Genomic DNA, 15,729 nt, shown 5'->3' on the forward strand with positions numbered 1-15,729 from the left:
GTGTGGGTGAGTGAGCGGTTTACAAAAGTGTGTCTGACAGTGAGATTAAGCAATGAAAACATTGTTATCATAGATTAATATATAGATTAATATATATATATTAATATATAGATTTGTGTTGTTTTGTTTAGTTAAACAAAAAAACAGTTAAAATGACTCGTGTGTTTAAACCAAACAGCTGAATTTTCACTTCACTGATAAATTCACCATGATTTCACTTCATAAAGAGAAAAACATTTAACAGCTTCAATAAAAGTGATGAAATAAAACAATCTGCTGATGTTCAGGAAAAGAGTTTCAGGGAGAGTCCAGACCAGGACGATCAAGTGCTCTGAGCTCGTTTGAGCGGCCTGAGATGATAATCCCAGAGCGTCTGATCAGGTCTGTTCTCAGTCTCTGGACAAATACCTCTTTTTTTTTCATCATATAAAGTGAGCTCTTATTGGACACCGCCCTGTCTAATCCTCACATTTTCATTTACGAGCCTCAAAAATGTCGTAAAAACTTTATGACATTAAGATATTTGTCTCTGCGTAAATCTGTTAAATCTGTTAAATCGCTCAGTGCGAACAAACATCCACATATTTGGAGGATTTGAACCTTTTAATGCCATTTAAACAGCGATAACTCAGCTCATGCTATTAGCTCAGAGAGCTACATGTAGCATTAAGATACTTAGTCCTGATCTGCTTCTCTTGTCACTATTTATCTTATCTTATCTCGTCCTGATTACTAACTCTGACGCTATTTTTTTTTTAGCTTAGCCTGTAAATGTTACTTTTTCAACTTGCGTACTGTATATCTTAACACGTTTATTTTTATACTTTAAAAGAAGAGGTCTAGCGTTAGCTAAACCTTGATCTAAACCCGATCGCTAACTCTGACTTAGCTATTTTAGCCAATTGTTGCTTTTTCAACTTGTCAATTACGTACTTACTTCAAAAAAGTCTTATCTTATCTTATCTAGCATTAGATTAACTTTAGCTACCGTAGCCTGTGGGGCTAATAAGGTGTTGCTAGCCTCAGATAAACCCTTGGTCACCAGCTCTGAAGCTACTTTAGCTAGCTTTGCTTGTACCTAGCTTAACACTTTTTGTCTCTTTCTTACTTAAATATTCATGGATCCTAATGCTTTCAATTTATTTATTGTTTTACTTTTAAAATGTGTTTTTATCTCATCCTTTCTAGTGTTACCGTAGCCTGTGGGGCTAATTAGGTGTTGCTAGCCTCTGATAAACCCTTGGTCACCTGTAGCTCTGAAGCTACCTTGGCTAGCTTGGCATCATTTTGAGGTAGTACCTCCTGTTTATGAGATACTTAGTCGTCATGTTGAGGTAGTACCTCATGTTTATGAGATACTTAGTCGTCATGTTGAGGTAGTACCTCATGTTTATGAGATACTTAGTTGTCATGTTGAGGTACTACCTCATATTTTGAGGTAGTACCGCACATTTATGATATACTGGGTCATCATTTTGAGGTAGTACCTCATATTTATGAGTTACTAAGTCATCATGTTGAGGTACTACCTCAAGGTGTTGCTAGCCTCAGATAAACCCATCTGAGGTCACCTGTAGCTCTGAAGCTAACTTTGCTAGCTTAGCTTTTTTACAGCTCATAATGTGCTAATGAGATAGCTCTGTGTCATTGATCTAAAACACCTCAGCTTTTAAAACACGTTCAGCTTCACTTCGACTTCCTCTCTGACGCTCGTTAAATTAAACTAAAGGGAGAAGAAACGTTTTCTCTTGCTGTTGTTGTTGTTGTTGTTGTTGTTGTTGTACTCGTGCAGTGAGTTGTTAAGCAGTTCTTCTCCCTCTGACCTTAATGAAGTGAAAAGTTCTAAAAGAGGGAAGAACGACAGCGAAGAGCAATAAACAGACACACACACCCTCACACACTCACACACTTACACACACACACACACACACACACTCACACTTGCACACACACACGCACACAAGCACACACACGCACGCACACACACACTCACACACACTTACACACACGCACGCACACACACACACACACACTCTGCTGGACAAAGGTTTTTATGGCTCTGAGTTTGCGTTTTTGTGTTGTATTTTTCTATTGTATTTTTATGTCTCTTTTAATGTTAATTGCATTTATTTTATAGTAAAACACTTTGTGTTGTTTGTGTTCACAGTGACACGAGCTGTTAACTGTTCCCACTACAATAGAATAGAATAGAATAGAATAGCCTTTATTTGTCATGGTGCAGACATGTACATACACAACAACATTGAAGGTCAGATTGAAACACAATCATTAGATTATATAATCCAGTTCAGATTAATGATTAACACAAAATGTTCTTAAATATCCAGTAACATTTGCTCTCGTGCTGGTAAACATTTACCAGACAAATAACCTGTAAACTACTTTGTACCATTTTATAAACTCACATCATTTAATGTTGATCATTGGGAATCGTTTGTGTTTCACTCTCCATTCACTCACTCACAGAGCAGACACGTGTATATACTGCCACCTAGTGGAGAAGATTAGAGTTTTTACATCCACATCACATATACATTTTATTATTTTCTGAGGTGGTTTAATAAACGGCTCAGGTGTTTGTGACGATTGACAGAGTAACATTTGTGTTGTGATCACATTCATGTGAAAAACATCAACAACACAACAAAACACACTTTTTAAAAGACGTGGAAGAGAAATGCAGAGATCTGTGTGTGGAAGTTTATAATGATGATGAAATCATACTACCTCATATTTATGAGATACTGGGTCATTTTTGAGGTAGTACCTCATATTTATGAGATGCTAAGTCATCATTTTGAGGTACTACCTCATATTTATGATATACTGAGTCATCATTTTTGAGGTACTACCTCATATTTATGATATACTGAGTCATCATTTTTGAGGTAGTACCTCATATTTATGATATACTGAGTCATCATTTTTGAGGTACTACCTCATATTTATGATATACTGAGTCATCATTTTTGAGGTACTACCTCATATTTATGAGATGCTTAGTCATCATTTTGAGGTAGTACCTCATATTTATGATATACTGAGTCATCATTTTTGAGGTACTACCTCATATTTATGAGATGCTTAGTCATCATTTTGAGGTAGTACCTCATATTTATGATATACTGAGTCATCATTTTTGAGGTACTACCTCATATTTATGAGATGCTTAGTCATCATTTTGAGGTACTACCTCATATTTATGAGATGCTTAGTCATCATTTTGAGGTAGTACCTCATATTTATGAGCTACTAAGTCATCCTGTTGAGGTACTATCTCATATTTAGAGGTAGTGCCGCACATTTATGATGTACTGAGTCATCATTTGGAGGTAGTACCTCATTTATGAGATACCAAGTAATAATTTTGTGGTAGTACCTCATTTATGCGATACTGTCAACATTTCTGAGGTTGTACCTCATATTTATGAGATACTAAGTAATAATTTTGAGGTAGTGCCTCATATTTATCTCAAAATGATGACTTAGTATCTCATAATTATGAGGTGGGTTTTTTTTCCATGTGACAGAGATGAACTTCCATATCTAGACTTTAAAACATTAAGACTTAGATTTAAAGACGTGTTTCAGGCGTCTTTTTGTCTCAGTTGCTCTTTTCAGTGTCGGCCTTTCTGCTGCTGCTGCTGCTGCTGCTGCTGCTGCTGCTGCTGCTGCTGCTGCTGCTGCTGCTGTTTGCCGACCACTCACTGTCCTGCACAGCTGCAAACTTCACCTTCCTGTTTGACCTCTGCACACAGATGAGATGGTGCAGGATTTATTCAGTGGGTTTTATTGCAGCCGTGATTTCACTGAGAACAATCCTCACCTGTTTGTCTGCGAGCGCTCGGGGGAATTGTGAGATGTTGTCCCGCAGACGCTCCGCCCTCTCCCAGTCGTCCAACCACAGCCGGCGGCGATACTCTGACTGACGAGACGTGAGCCGCTGGTAGATGGCCTGATTCTGACGGCTGATCAGCAGAAGCTCCTCCCTCCTCTTGTCAATGTTGAGGCTGGAGAGAGCGAGGAGGAGGCGGTCATCGTAAATAAGCAGACAGATCGTGGTGATATGACGGCACACGAGGCTCGAGCTCACCTCCTCAGGTGGTACCGGTTGTGTTGGTCCACCGAACCTTTGGAGGAGACGATGCTGGCCAGTCTGGAGGCGAGGAGGCGATTATCTCTGTCGATGGTCGACAGTCGCTCGTCCTGCAGCTGAATCACAAGCAGCAGACGTTTCGTTTTTTTTTAGAACAGATATTCAGATACACAGATATTTCAGACCGAGCGGTTCCACCCGTGTCGACATTTGACTCTGACCTGCAGCTTCTTCAGTTTGAGCTGAACGTGAGCCGGTGTCCTCGTGCCCCGGTTGTCCACCGTGGGGAGGGCGAAGCTCACCTGAACACAAGGAAGAGAGATAATACGTATAATAATAAGCTATTGTTACCAACAGAGCGGCCATTTTGAGGCAAATTTGGTCACGTGTGGCGTTTGAAAGAATTCCTCGTGGAGCTTTGTTGCGATGAACTTCTATTTCGGTCTGGTCCCTCTGGACAAGATATGGACATTAACATTTCTCAAAAGCTTCACTTTTAATATCTCATATATCTCAATATCTAACCCTCTTAAAAAATTACGACTTAGTATCTCATAAATATTATTTATGAGATACTAAGTCGTAATTTTTTAGGTACTAAGTACTAATTTGAAGTAGTAACTCATTTATGAGATACTGAGTTGTCATTTTGAGGTAGTATCTCATATTTTGAGGTAGTACTTTAGTACATTTATGAGATACTAATTCATAATTTTTGAGGTAGTACCTCATGTTTATGAGATACTAAGTAATCATTTTTGAGGTAGAACCTTACGTTTGAGACACAAAGTCGTCATTTTTCAGGTAGTACCTCATGTTTATGAGATACAAAGTAATATTTTTTGAGGTACTACCTCACATTTATGAGATACTGTCGTAATTTTTGAGGTAGTACCTCATTTATGAGATACCAAGTAGTCATTTTGAGGTAGTACCTCATTTATGAGATACTAAGTAATCATTTTTGAGGTACTACCTCATTTATGAGGAACTGAGCCAATATTTTGAGGTAGTAACTCATATTTTGAGGTAGTACTTCACATTTATGAGATACTGTCGTAATTTTTGAGGTAGTACCTCATTTATGAGATACCAAGTAGTCATTTTGAGGTAGTACCTCATTTATGAGATACTAAGTAATCATTTTTGAGGTACTACCTCATTTATGAGGAACTGAGCCAATATTTTGAGGTAGTAACTCATATTTTGAGGTAGTACTTCACATTTATGAGGTACTAAGTCGTCATTTTTGAGGTAGTACCTCATTTATGAGATACAACGTTCTACTTTTTGAGGTAGTACCTCATTTATGAGGAACTGAGCGAACATTTTGAGGTAGTATCTCATATTTTGAGGTAGTACCTCATGTTTATGAGATACTAAGTCATCATTTTTGAGGTAGAACCTTACGTTTGAGACACAAAGTCGTCATTTTTCAGGTAGTACCTCATGTTAATGAGACACTAAGTCGTCATTTTTGAGGTAATACTCATGTTTATGAGATATTAAGTAATCATTTTTGAGGTAGAACCTTACGGTTGAGACACAAAATCGTCATTTTTGAGGTAATACCTCATGTTTATGAGATACAAAGTAATATTTTTTGAGGTACTACCTCACATTTATGAGATACTGTCGTAATTTTTGAGGTAGTACCTCATTTATGAGATACCAAGTAGTCATTTTGAGGTAGTACCTCATTTATGAGGAACTGGGCGAACATTTCGAGGTAGTATCTCATATTTTGAGGTAGTACCTCATGTTTATGAGATACTAAGTCATAATTTTTGAGGTAATACCTCATAGTCATAACATACAAAGTCATACTTTTTGAGGTAGTACCTTATGAGATACTAAGTCATCATCTTTGAGGTAGTACCTCATATTTATCTCAAAATGATGACTTGCCAAAGAATGGATCGGTCAGCGCTGGTTATTTTCAGTATTATTCCTAAAGGAAAAGAAAGAAAACAAACGTACCGTACTGAAACAAACCAAACCACTCACTGCGTTGTTCCACCACTGAAAACAAACCTGATCCACTGAGTTCTTACGACCTAACACACCCGTCACCATCTGACTGATCCATGACTCCCCCCCCTGCCCTCGTACCTTCCTGCGGTGGTTCTCGTAGTTGTTCTGGTCCCATCGCTGCTGCAGGTACCGGTTGGTGACAGGCTTTAGCGGCTGGTAGGACCTGTGCATCCTGAACACACTGACTCTGTCACAGTCAAACCCAACAGGTGAAGCGTTGTGTGTTTGCAGGTGATGAAGCTGGTGGTGGTGTCACCATGGAGACCAACCATTCATTATCTCATAAAGAGGCAGCTAAGGTTCCTATTAATAATTAGTGAGCGGCTCTCGCCTACCAGAAAGAGACGTGTGTTGTTGTGAGGACTAAACAGCCTCAACAAAACCTTTTCTCTCACATTAACCACAATATACTAATTTTAATCCATAACTCAGAAATGAGGTTTGGCCTCGTTGGCACTAAGTTTTGGTCTCCATGGTGACGGCAGGTCCTGGTCAGTGCTTGTACCAGAGAAGCTCTTATGGACGCAAGGATGTGTCACTACTGAAAAGACCTGAGGGGTTTAGCTACGACGTTATTCATCCTGATTCTTTAATGAAGCCACATAACACCAGTCGTGTTGTTTGATTTATCTGTATCCCCTCCATCATATACCACTGTTTATGTTATTCCCTTCAGCCAAATAACACTGGTTATTATGTAATGTCTTTAAAGGGGCCCCTGGGGCTATGTTGACCACCCCTAGTGTGTTCGACGGGGGGCCCTCGGTCAAATAACAAAGGTTAAGGGATGTGATGTTTAATAGGGTCGCTAATTATATCATTATTATTATTGTAAAACTTAGGCTAGTTTTACACGACAACGCTCCCGGGTGAAGATCAATGTGCAGTACAGCCAAACAACAACAAACATGTCAGATTATATCCATCAGTCGGACATTCAAGTTGCCTTAGCTCATTGGTTCTCAAAGTGCGGCCCGCGGGCCAATGGCGGCCCTCAGAAACATTTCTGGCGGCCCACAATGAATTACAGTTGATAGTTTTAATCCAGGAGCTACTAAGCTTGTTAAATGTTTATTGGACATTAGTGGATACAGACCAATAAGTGTAAACAAAAATACTGGGTATTTACCTGGTTTCTATATGGTGAATTTTAGTGTATTATTGGGTTATAAGCAGGTAGTTACGGCCCCCAATTAAACCTAAACCAAAACTATTTACCCAGTAAATATATGGTAACAGAAATGTGTTACTTGGTATTAACCTGTAATTAGAAGGTAAGAACAATGGCCAAAATACTGGGTAATTACCCAGTAAATTATAAAGCGTTATTATATTAGCGCTTATATTACTTAACGCTAAACTGTAGAACTGCAATCTGGTAATTAAAATTATTACAAATTTTTTTGTAATTTGGATTTCGTTCTGGTTTTTTTTCCTTTGGCAGCCCTCAGTCCAATGTTGGGTTCCTAAATTGGCCCTCGGGTATCAAGACTTTGAGAACCCCTGCCTTAGCTACTTAGCTAGGAAGGTTCAACGCTCCTGTGCTCACAGTGCCACCTAGCCACCTGGCATGCATACTACATCAAATTTCACACACTTTTGTGTCACCGTGTGTGCGTGCAGATTCCAGTGAATCGGAGCTGGACTAGACGAGTGTGTTAGCCTACTGAAGAAGGTACAGCCAGGGGCGCAGCTTGTGAACAGGCAACTGCTTGGGGCCCCGAGCCGACAGGGGGGCCCCCGACACTCGGAGCCTGAGGGCTGTTTTTACTGAAATGTGCAGTGAGCAGCCGCCTCCCCGTCCCCCTTAAAAAACAATGGGCGATTTGCAATGACATCTCAGTAGGAAACCCCCCCCAAATGGGCCCCACCTCACTTTAACCTGTGTGAAGTTATCGTTCTGCAAGTTGGAAAATGAAGATTATTTACAGTGTAACGCATATCTTTTTTACTCGGTTTATATATGGTTTTTTTTCAGTTATTTACAGTATTTTATTGTTCTATATATTTATAATGTGGGTTCTTTACAGTGTAATGTATTTTTTACTAAGTTTATATAGTTTTAAAAAAAGCTATTTACAGTATTTTATTGTTCTTTACATTTATATTTTCACATACTTTTTAATTACAACGTTAATTCATTCATTTTGGAAAAAATAAATAAATTTAATTGGTGTCAGATTATTTGTAACATGGTGATGAACACTGGTTGGAACGAAGGGCCCCCCCCCCCTTTGCTTAGGGCCCCTACAGACTCTAGAACCACCTCTGGGTGCAGTTGGATTGATGAATATAGATTTATTGATTGTTAGTAGTTACTAATTAATAGTTACTAGTCTCGTCTGTCCCCAGGGGCCCAGAGGCTCATAATCTGTCATAATCTAGCATATACACACACACAAACACAGAAAGACATAGTTTATATACCTATATGTATTTTTATTATTATTTTATTATGTTTCAAATCTTTCTTTTTACATATGGCCCTAATACTCTTCCGTAGATACCCGTTGCAGCCCCGGCGTCCATGCATTTTCAGTGCAGTGCGGATTGACTCCAGGTCCAGTGGGAAACTCGCTTGAACTCAGGGAGCAGAGTCCCGATCCAGTGAGTGCGTGGATCCAGCGATCCGGGCTTTGGCTGCGTTGAACAGCCATTACGGCCCCACAGCGCTGCGTGTCCGTCCGTCTGTGAGTCCGTCCGTGTGTCTGCCGCCGCTGTCTGTGTGCGGCTCTGCTAACAGGCGCCGCGCTCCGCTGGAAACCCTGGGATTATGACATCCACGCACGGAATATCTGGGATTGGTCTGCGCTCCGTACGGGCCTGAGAAGCGGCTCTAAAATGTCGGCGTTTCCCGCTGTTTTCCAGTTTTCTGCTGGACGCGAGCGTGTGATGGCTGCGCTCCAGTGAACGGGGGGAGCACGTTGACTGGATCCGCCTGTTCACTCCACCACTCCTGGAGCGCGTCTCTTCGCTGTTTTAGCCGGATTTATCGGGACATATGGAGTGCACATGAACACTGGTCGGATAGGGATTCCAAACGGGGTAAGTGGACGTGTCGAAGTGGCAGCCGATGTTGGGATTTGGAGCCGTTTCTTCGCCTTTCGAAACGCGGGATAGCCTGCTAGCTTATCCCGGGGGTTAGCACAGCAGGCTAGCTGCTGTCTTTGTCTGAGGAGACCGGAGAGCTAAGGGACATGCTTCCATCGTCGGACACGTCCCCGCTTCACCTACGCCGGTATATTTATCTGTTACATTAGCACCAGCTCATTCAAATAGTACGAAGAGCAGCACTCTGGTGACTCAATCAACCTCGCAGCTAACTGTGATGGTCGTGTTTCTCAATCGCCTCATTAAAATGCCGGAACCATGTCTGCTGTGTGACCCGTTTGCACCGGAGTTGGCGTGTTTTCAAACTGCTGTGTCGTTTTAAATTCATCGCGATCGACAGACACGTGTACCCGGGCATTGTTCTGTTAATACCGGAGACGCTGGATGTTTATTTTAGAAACGTGCGTGGTTTTGGAACTGCTGTCCGATAATGGAGTTACGGCTCTGACAGTGATGTTGAAAGCGCTGCATCGGCGATTGTCCGCCTCGCGACGTAACAGGACGTCAGGTCAACAGTTAGGTAAAGCGCCGCAGTGCAGGAGCTGTTCTCGGCTCTGGTTTGACCCAGTGGACGCAGCTGGAGGTGCGGCTGTGGACGTGTACGTTTGCCGATACCGCGTCGTTTGTTCCACACAGAAAAAAAACACACAAAACCATAACGCTGTGCAGCTAACACGAATCAGCGCCGCGTCCGATAATGGATCTCGTTAGCCCAGTAGCGGGCCACGGCGGGCCTCTGAAGAACTGCGCCACTTACGTCAATTCCTAGTGTAATAAATCAACTATTGGTTTTATTTTAACACCTCTGTGCGTGTTTAAAACTAACTGTATCCAGTTAAAGCCCACACGAGTTGTTATTATTGTGTCAGCGGTGTGCTAACAGCGCAGTTAGCTCCGCAGCGGACAGCTAGCTTAGCTACTCCCCCCTCACCCTCAACCCACACCCCGATATTAAATCAGCTAACGGTCGTTAGGTTAGTTAGCTCCGTGGGACTCGTGTGTTTTTGACATCAATGTGTTGTTTTCTCTATATGTGCCACCATTCGCCTTAATACCACCATCTTCCCCCATTAGCATCGTAAAGTACCGTTTTTGTTTACTGATTAGCTCTCTGCTAACGGGCTATCCCCTCTGAGCTGGGCCAGCTAATGTTAAACTTGTAGCAAACATTGATGAAATGCACCGGGTTTTTTGCCTGTGGGTGAAAATGTGCAGTGACATAACGTGTTAGTGTTTAATATGAGTTGCACACATGCTAATACAATACTAGCTGTGGTAATCACAGGGTACCTCACGATTCATGCTCCACATACCAATAATATGATACACTGATTATAATGAATATAATGCAAGGTAGTGGTATCATCACAGCGTACTTGATGCTATGTTGAAAGCTAGTTTCATTCAGTCCCCGTTCTATAGCTATAAAACATTACTATTATTGTTGTGATTAATTCAATTTCAAACCATGGGTAACTCCTGCCGCTGGAGTAATCTTAATATTGTTTTGCGAGACATATATGATCATGTTATTATCATTCGCTCGCTCTCTCTATGGCTTCTTCGGCCACCGACACCTTGACGCGAACATGGCGACGTCACGTTGCTAAGCTCTGTAGCACTGCGAGGAGACATCACATAGCGACACCCGGCGAGTGAAACTAGCATGGACGTTTTTACCTAAATAGTTCATTAAAATATTCATATTTGCCCTGGAGTATCGATTATCGCTTTGGTACATATTGCTTGTACCTTGTTGGACCCATTCTCCCCCCCAAACACTGCCGTTATTCTTAGTGACACAGAGCTGGAAACATTCCTTGAAGGTTTTGGGTCGTATAGCGCTTGGAACATCACATAAATCGCCGTGTTGGCAGGAAAGAGCTCCGGAAAAATGAACACCAGTGCCGCTTTCAAGCTCTAAGAGATCACGTTGTACTTAAAATCCACAGAGGTCGAGCAGTATGTTACAGAACCTGACAGACAGAATACATCTGACCCTTACGATACGTACGGGTGATCTTCGGGAGTATGGAAACAGTCGGAGGGGACGTTATTCCAGAGCTGCAGCGTCACCACTTCTTTGACTTTCTTTCTCCGCTTACACGTCATAATAAAAGCACTTAAAATAAACAAGATATTTAAAATAATTAGCGTTGGAGTCAGTTATGGTGCTGACGTTGGCGTCTGAATTGGCAACTTGTTGGGGAAACTCGGCTTCCACGTTTCTGGGTGCGTCTGATAATACAGCTACAGCCCACTTTAACATCATAAAAGCGATGTCTCCCTGAAGTTTCCACCTCAGTCATCTTCAGGATCTTAAGTGATCCACTTAAATGTTCCCGCGTTAGCTTGTCCCGACTGTTTCATCATCTTTGGCTCACAACATCATCTATCCCCCGTCTTCAGACCACTTCGCCTGGCAGTGAACATCGTCGTTTCCCTGCCTAAATAACGTCGTTCTGGTTCCGAGTGTTGCATTATGGGGCTGTGTTGACGTCAGCTGCCAGAGCAGAAGTGTATTTTATCATGTCTCTACCTCCCTCACATATTACTCTATAACTATTGCTTTTAGATATTTGACTTTGATACCCTCTGACCTAAAGTTACCTCCAGTTTAATCCCATTTAAGCAGCGATTGTTTTTTGTTTCCTCTGATATTGGAAGTGGTACGGTCTCAAAAATGACAAGATGGGCAATCTGTTATGACACAAATCCTAACATCAAGTGTGTCCAGAATAGAGCTGAAACAATTAATCGATGAATCGATTATTAATCAATTACTAAATTAATCGCCAACTATTTTGATAATCGATAATCGGTTTTGAAGCTTTTTTCATGATTAAGACAAGATTTCTGATCGTTTCAGCTTCTTAAATGCAAATGTTTTCTTGGTTTCTTTGCTTCACATAACAAAGAAATCATTAAAACTGAATCATTTTGGTTTGTGATCAAAACAAGACTTTCGAGAACATCATAATTTCCAGCTTTGCCAAACACTGATCAACGTTTTTTAACATTTTCTGACATTTTCTGACCAAACGATTCATCGATTAATCGAGAAAATAATCGACACATTAATTGATTTCGAAAATAATCGTTAGTTGCAGCTCTAGTCCAGAAGATTTACAGCCATATCTGTATAGGGGTGGGGGGAAATCGTTTCACATAGGAATCGCGATTCTAATCATCCACGATTCTGAATCGATTCATAAACTCGATCAAAAATCTATTTCATTTCTTCTTTCTTTTTTTTTTAGTTTCTATTTTGAAAAACCAAACAAAACACCAGTTTGTCAGTCAGTTTTTATTTGTTTTGAATGAATAAATGTTAACTTTTATCTTAAGTTTGCCTTTGTGTGATCACATGATCACATTATCTTATACAAACTGTATTGTTTTGATACCATAATTTGCCTTAACGCACTATTCATTGTATCAATTTTTGAATCGAAAATCGCGACCCCAAGAATCGGATTCTAATCCAATCATGAGACACCCATAGATTCACCTCCCTATGTCTGTATTTGTGTTAGAAATGGTAAACTATTCTATTCCAAGTAAACTGCATTTCACGTGTGTCAATTAAACCCCAAACAAATCACCAACGTACCATCTGTTGATCCCCAGCCAGTGTTGGAAATGTGCCGATATACACTTTATATTACTTTAGAAAGCGATGACATTATGTTCCAATATACACAACTGATGTATAGATAATCACTTTGTTGTTAAGGCGGTCCGTGATTTATCAGAAATTACTTTGGGTTGTTTTTCTTGTTCGTATGTTTTAACGTAGAACTTATTTGATTTTAGTGAAAAGCTGTCCAAACTTCTTCCTGCTGTCAGTGATTTCCCGTTCAGGGAGTTTTTTAAAATTGTATTCCATCCTACTTGACTGAGCGTTGTCCGTAAAGAATACTCCGACGCTAGCAGCCCTTGTGAATATGGTTACGATTATTAGAATTGGTAAAGTAGTGAAAACTCTGACGTTTCTGCTGTATTTCGTGGAGGTTTCTCCAGCTGTGATAGCGAAAGAAAAGTAGCGAGTGACAACCATTTTCATAGTAATGGATTACGACGTTTGGTCCACAATTTTATTCGCCGTGCTGTTTTCCAGAATAGTTTTTTTTGCCTTATTTACACGAGGGATGGAACGCTACGATTAAACGCACCCACAGTCAGTTAACCTCTAATTAGCATAGAGGAGGGCACTAGGTTAACGCACAACACCGTTTCCATGACAACTGACCGTAAAAAAGACGCGCGTGACGTCATGTTTGCGCACCGCAACACCTGATTCCAGGCACCGTTTATAATTTAGCGCTCCTTCAGCGCAGGTTAGCATTAGCCTACAGTGGAACTGGAGCGGTCTGTTTATTAAAGGAAAAGAGCAGCGCTAACAAATAACCAGCGTACCTGTGTACTGCGTATGTGTGCCTCTGTTTTTAAAGTTTAGCGTTACTTTAGAGACTCATTTTAACAATCCTAGAGTCACGTAAACATGACGTAAACGTGCGTCTTTTTCCGGTCTTTTCATGAAAACGGCGTCGTGCGATAACATTGACGCCGTTAACCACCGTTAACGTGTCCACCACTAAATTAGCATCAGGCCGCTTTGATTTTATGGCTGTAGAATTGTCATAAAATGTTCACCGTGTGAGTTCTTCTGCCCCTTTTTTCCAAGATAACTTTCACTTTCCATAACAGGCCGTTATTCAACTGTTTAGGAAACACGCTACGGAGACGCTAGTGATTCTCGTCAGCGATTGGACGGCAGAAGTCCTGAGGTTCTACCATATTGTATATGGACGCAAAGCCCACTATCCATCTGTCAGCCTTCTACCGCTTCTATCCTCCACGTGAGGGTCGCGGGGGCTGCGGTACCAATCTCAGCTGACATAGGGGGAAAGTTGGGGTCACAGCTAGTCCATAGTTTTTGAACTTTCTAGATAGATGGTCGCTTAAGGGTTAATCGTGTTGCATGTCAGTCAAATCCTTGATATTTGACCCGAGCGAACTAAAGGGGTGTTCCATTCCAGCCTCCAGCATCACCTGGAGAATCTCCATGCTGATTTGTCTTCACGTCGACACAAATCCACCAATCCGCCAAACTCCAGTTAAAGTTTAACTACCGGAAGCCAAGTTTAAGCTCAAAGCAACTTCCTGTCTGAAAGACAGTATGCTCCTAATGTGTGTGTTGGATAGTGTTTTGTGGTTCATTATCCCTGCACCAAAGCCCATAGAGAAAATCAGTGATTTTAGCTCACAGGGACACAGGAGCTGCTGGTCTGCTGCTGCCTCGTGTGGTACGTTTGTGTCACTGAGGTAAATCTGACCAAAGGATTCCAAACACAGAAGTCACAAAATAAGGCATTTGAATTTAGTGATGGAGGCAGCAGTGGATCAGCAGCTCCTGTGTGCTGTGATGTTAAAATCGCTGATTTTCTCTACGGGCTTTGGTGTGTCAGAATGAGTGTAGTTTGAGGGATGTCATCATGTTTGTTGTTTTTGTCATTTAAACCTCTTGAGGATCATCGCTTCAGGACACCAGGGTCTCAGTCTTTCACCGAGGCTTTCATGGATCCTGACAGATTTATGGTCCCTCTCCACGTTTGCTGAAGTATATGATAAGTCGTGACTCGGGTGTCGAGGGCTCGTCTCCACACTCTCCACTGAACATAAACTGTATTGGTTTTTATTCTGTGTTGAAACGTGATGCGGGTGTTTCCCAGTCTGCCGGAGTTGCATGACAAAGCTTGCCGGGTCGTTTTTTTTTTTGAGACGACAAAGTCCGAGTGACCTGATTCAAAAGCTCAAAATACCTCTAATGTGTTGTGTTAAACGGCTGCAACGAACGATTATTGCCGCAATCGATGAATCTGTCAATTATTTTCTCAATGAATCGAGTATTTGTTTGGTCCATTAAATGAAAAATGTCGATCAGTGTTTTTACGATGCCGTTGTTGTACGGTGCAAAGAAGCCAGTAATAAGAAGCTGAAAAATCAGAATCAATCAATTTTCAGTCGTGCTGGGTTTCCATGACCACTGACCGGAAAAAGACGCACGTGACGTCATGTTTACTTGACTCCCGATTGTTAAAATGAGTCACTAAAGTAACGCTAAACTTTAAAAACAGACGCACACATACGCAGTCACACAGGTGCGCTAGTTATTTGTAGCGCTGCTCTTTTCCTTTAATAAACAGACCGCTCCAGTTCCACTGTAGGTGCGCTAAAGGAGCTAACGCAGGTAACTGAGCTAACTGGTAAACGGTGCCTGGACACCGGTGTCGCGGCACGTAAACATGACGTCACATGCGTCTTTTTCCAATCAGTCGTCATGGAAACACGTTGTGCGTTAAATTGCGTTAACGTGCGTTAAACTAGTGCCCAGCACTAACTAATAATCAGATAATCATTGCAGCCCTACCGTATTACGACAGTTGTAAAATGATGACGTAAAC

At 41.3% G+C, this 15,729-nt stretch overlaps 2 protein-coding genes across 2 annotated transcripts in view; one reads left to right on the forward strand and one right to left on the reverse strand.

The window, feature by feature from the left end:
- Positions 1-3,796: 3,796 nt before the first annotated feature.
- Positions 3,797-6,322, reverse strand: LOC310931219 (uncharacterized protein CFAP97D2; the record flags this gene model as incomplete). The annotated part of the gene is made up of 4 exons (XM_083894329.1): positions 3,797-4,031; positions 4,115-4,233; positions 4,339-4,419; positions 6,230-6,322. 4 exons carry the CDS (start codon positions 6,320-6,322, stop codon positions 3,797-3,799), a joined length of 528 nt encoding a protein of 175 aa, XP_083750455.1.
- Positions 6,323-9,011: 2,689 nt separating this feature from the next.
- The window catches only part of znf609a (zinc finger protein 609a), a 31,637-nt gene continuing 24,919 nt past the window's right edge, over positions 9,012-15,729 (forward strand). Inside the window, exon 1 of the mRNA XM_083893473.1 lies at positions 9,012-9,196. The gene's annotated coding sequence lies outside the window, so the exon portion shown is untranslated. The remainder of the gene's footprint in view (positions 9,197-15,729) is intronic.

The sequence above is a fragment of the Microchirus variegatus genome (genome assembly GCF_963457635.1).
Source record: "Microchirus variegatus genome assembly, chromosome: 8".
Classification (NCBI taxonomy): Eukaryota; Metazoa; Chordata; class Actinopteri; order Pleuronectiformes; family Soleidae; genus Microchirus; species Microchirus variegatus.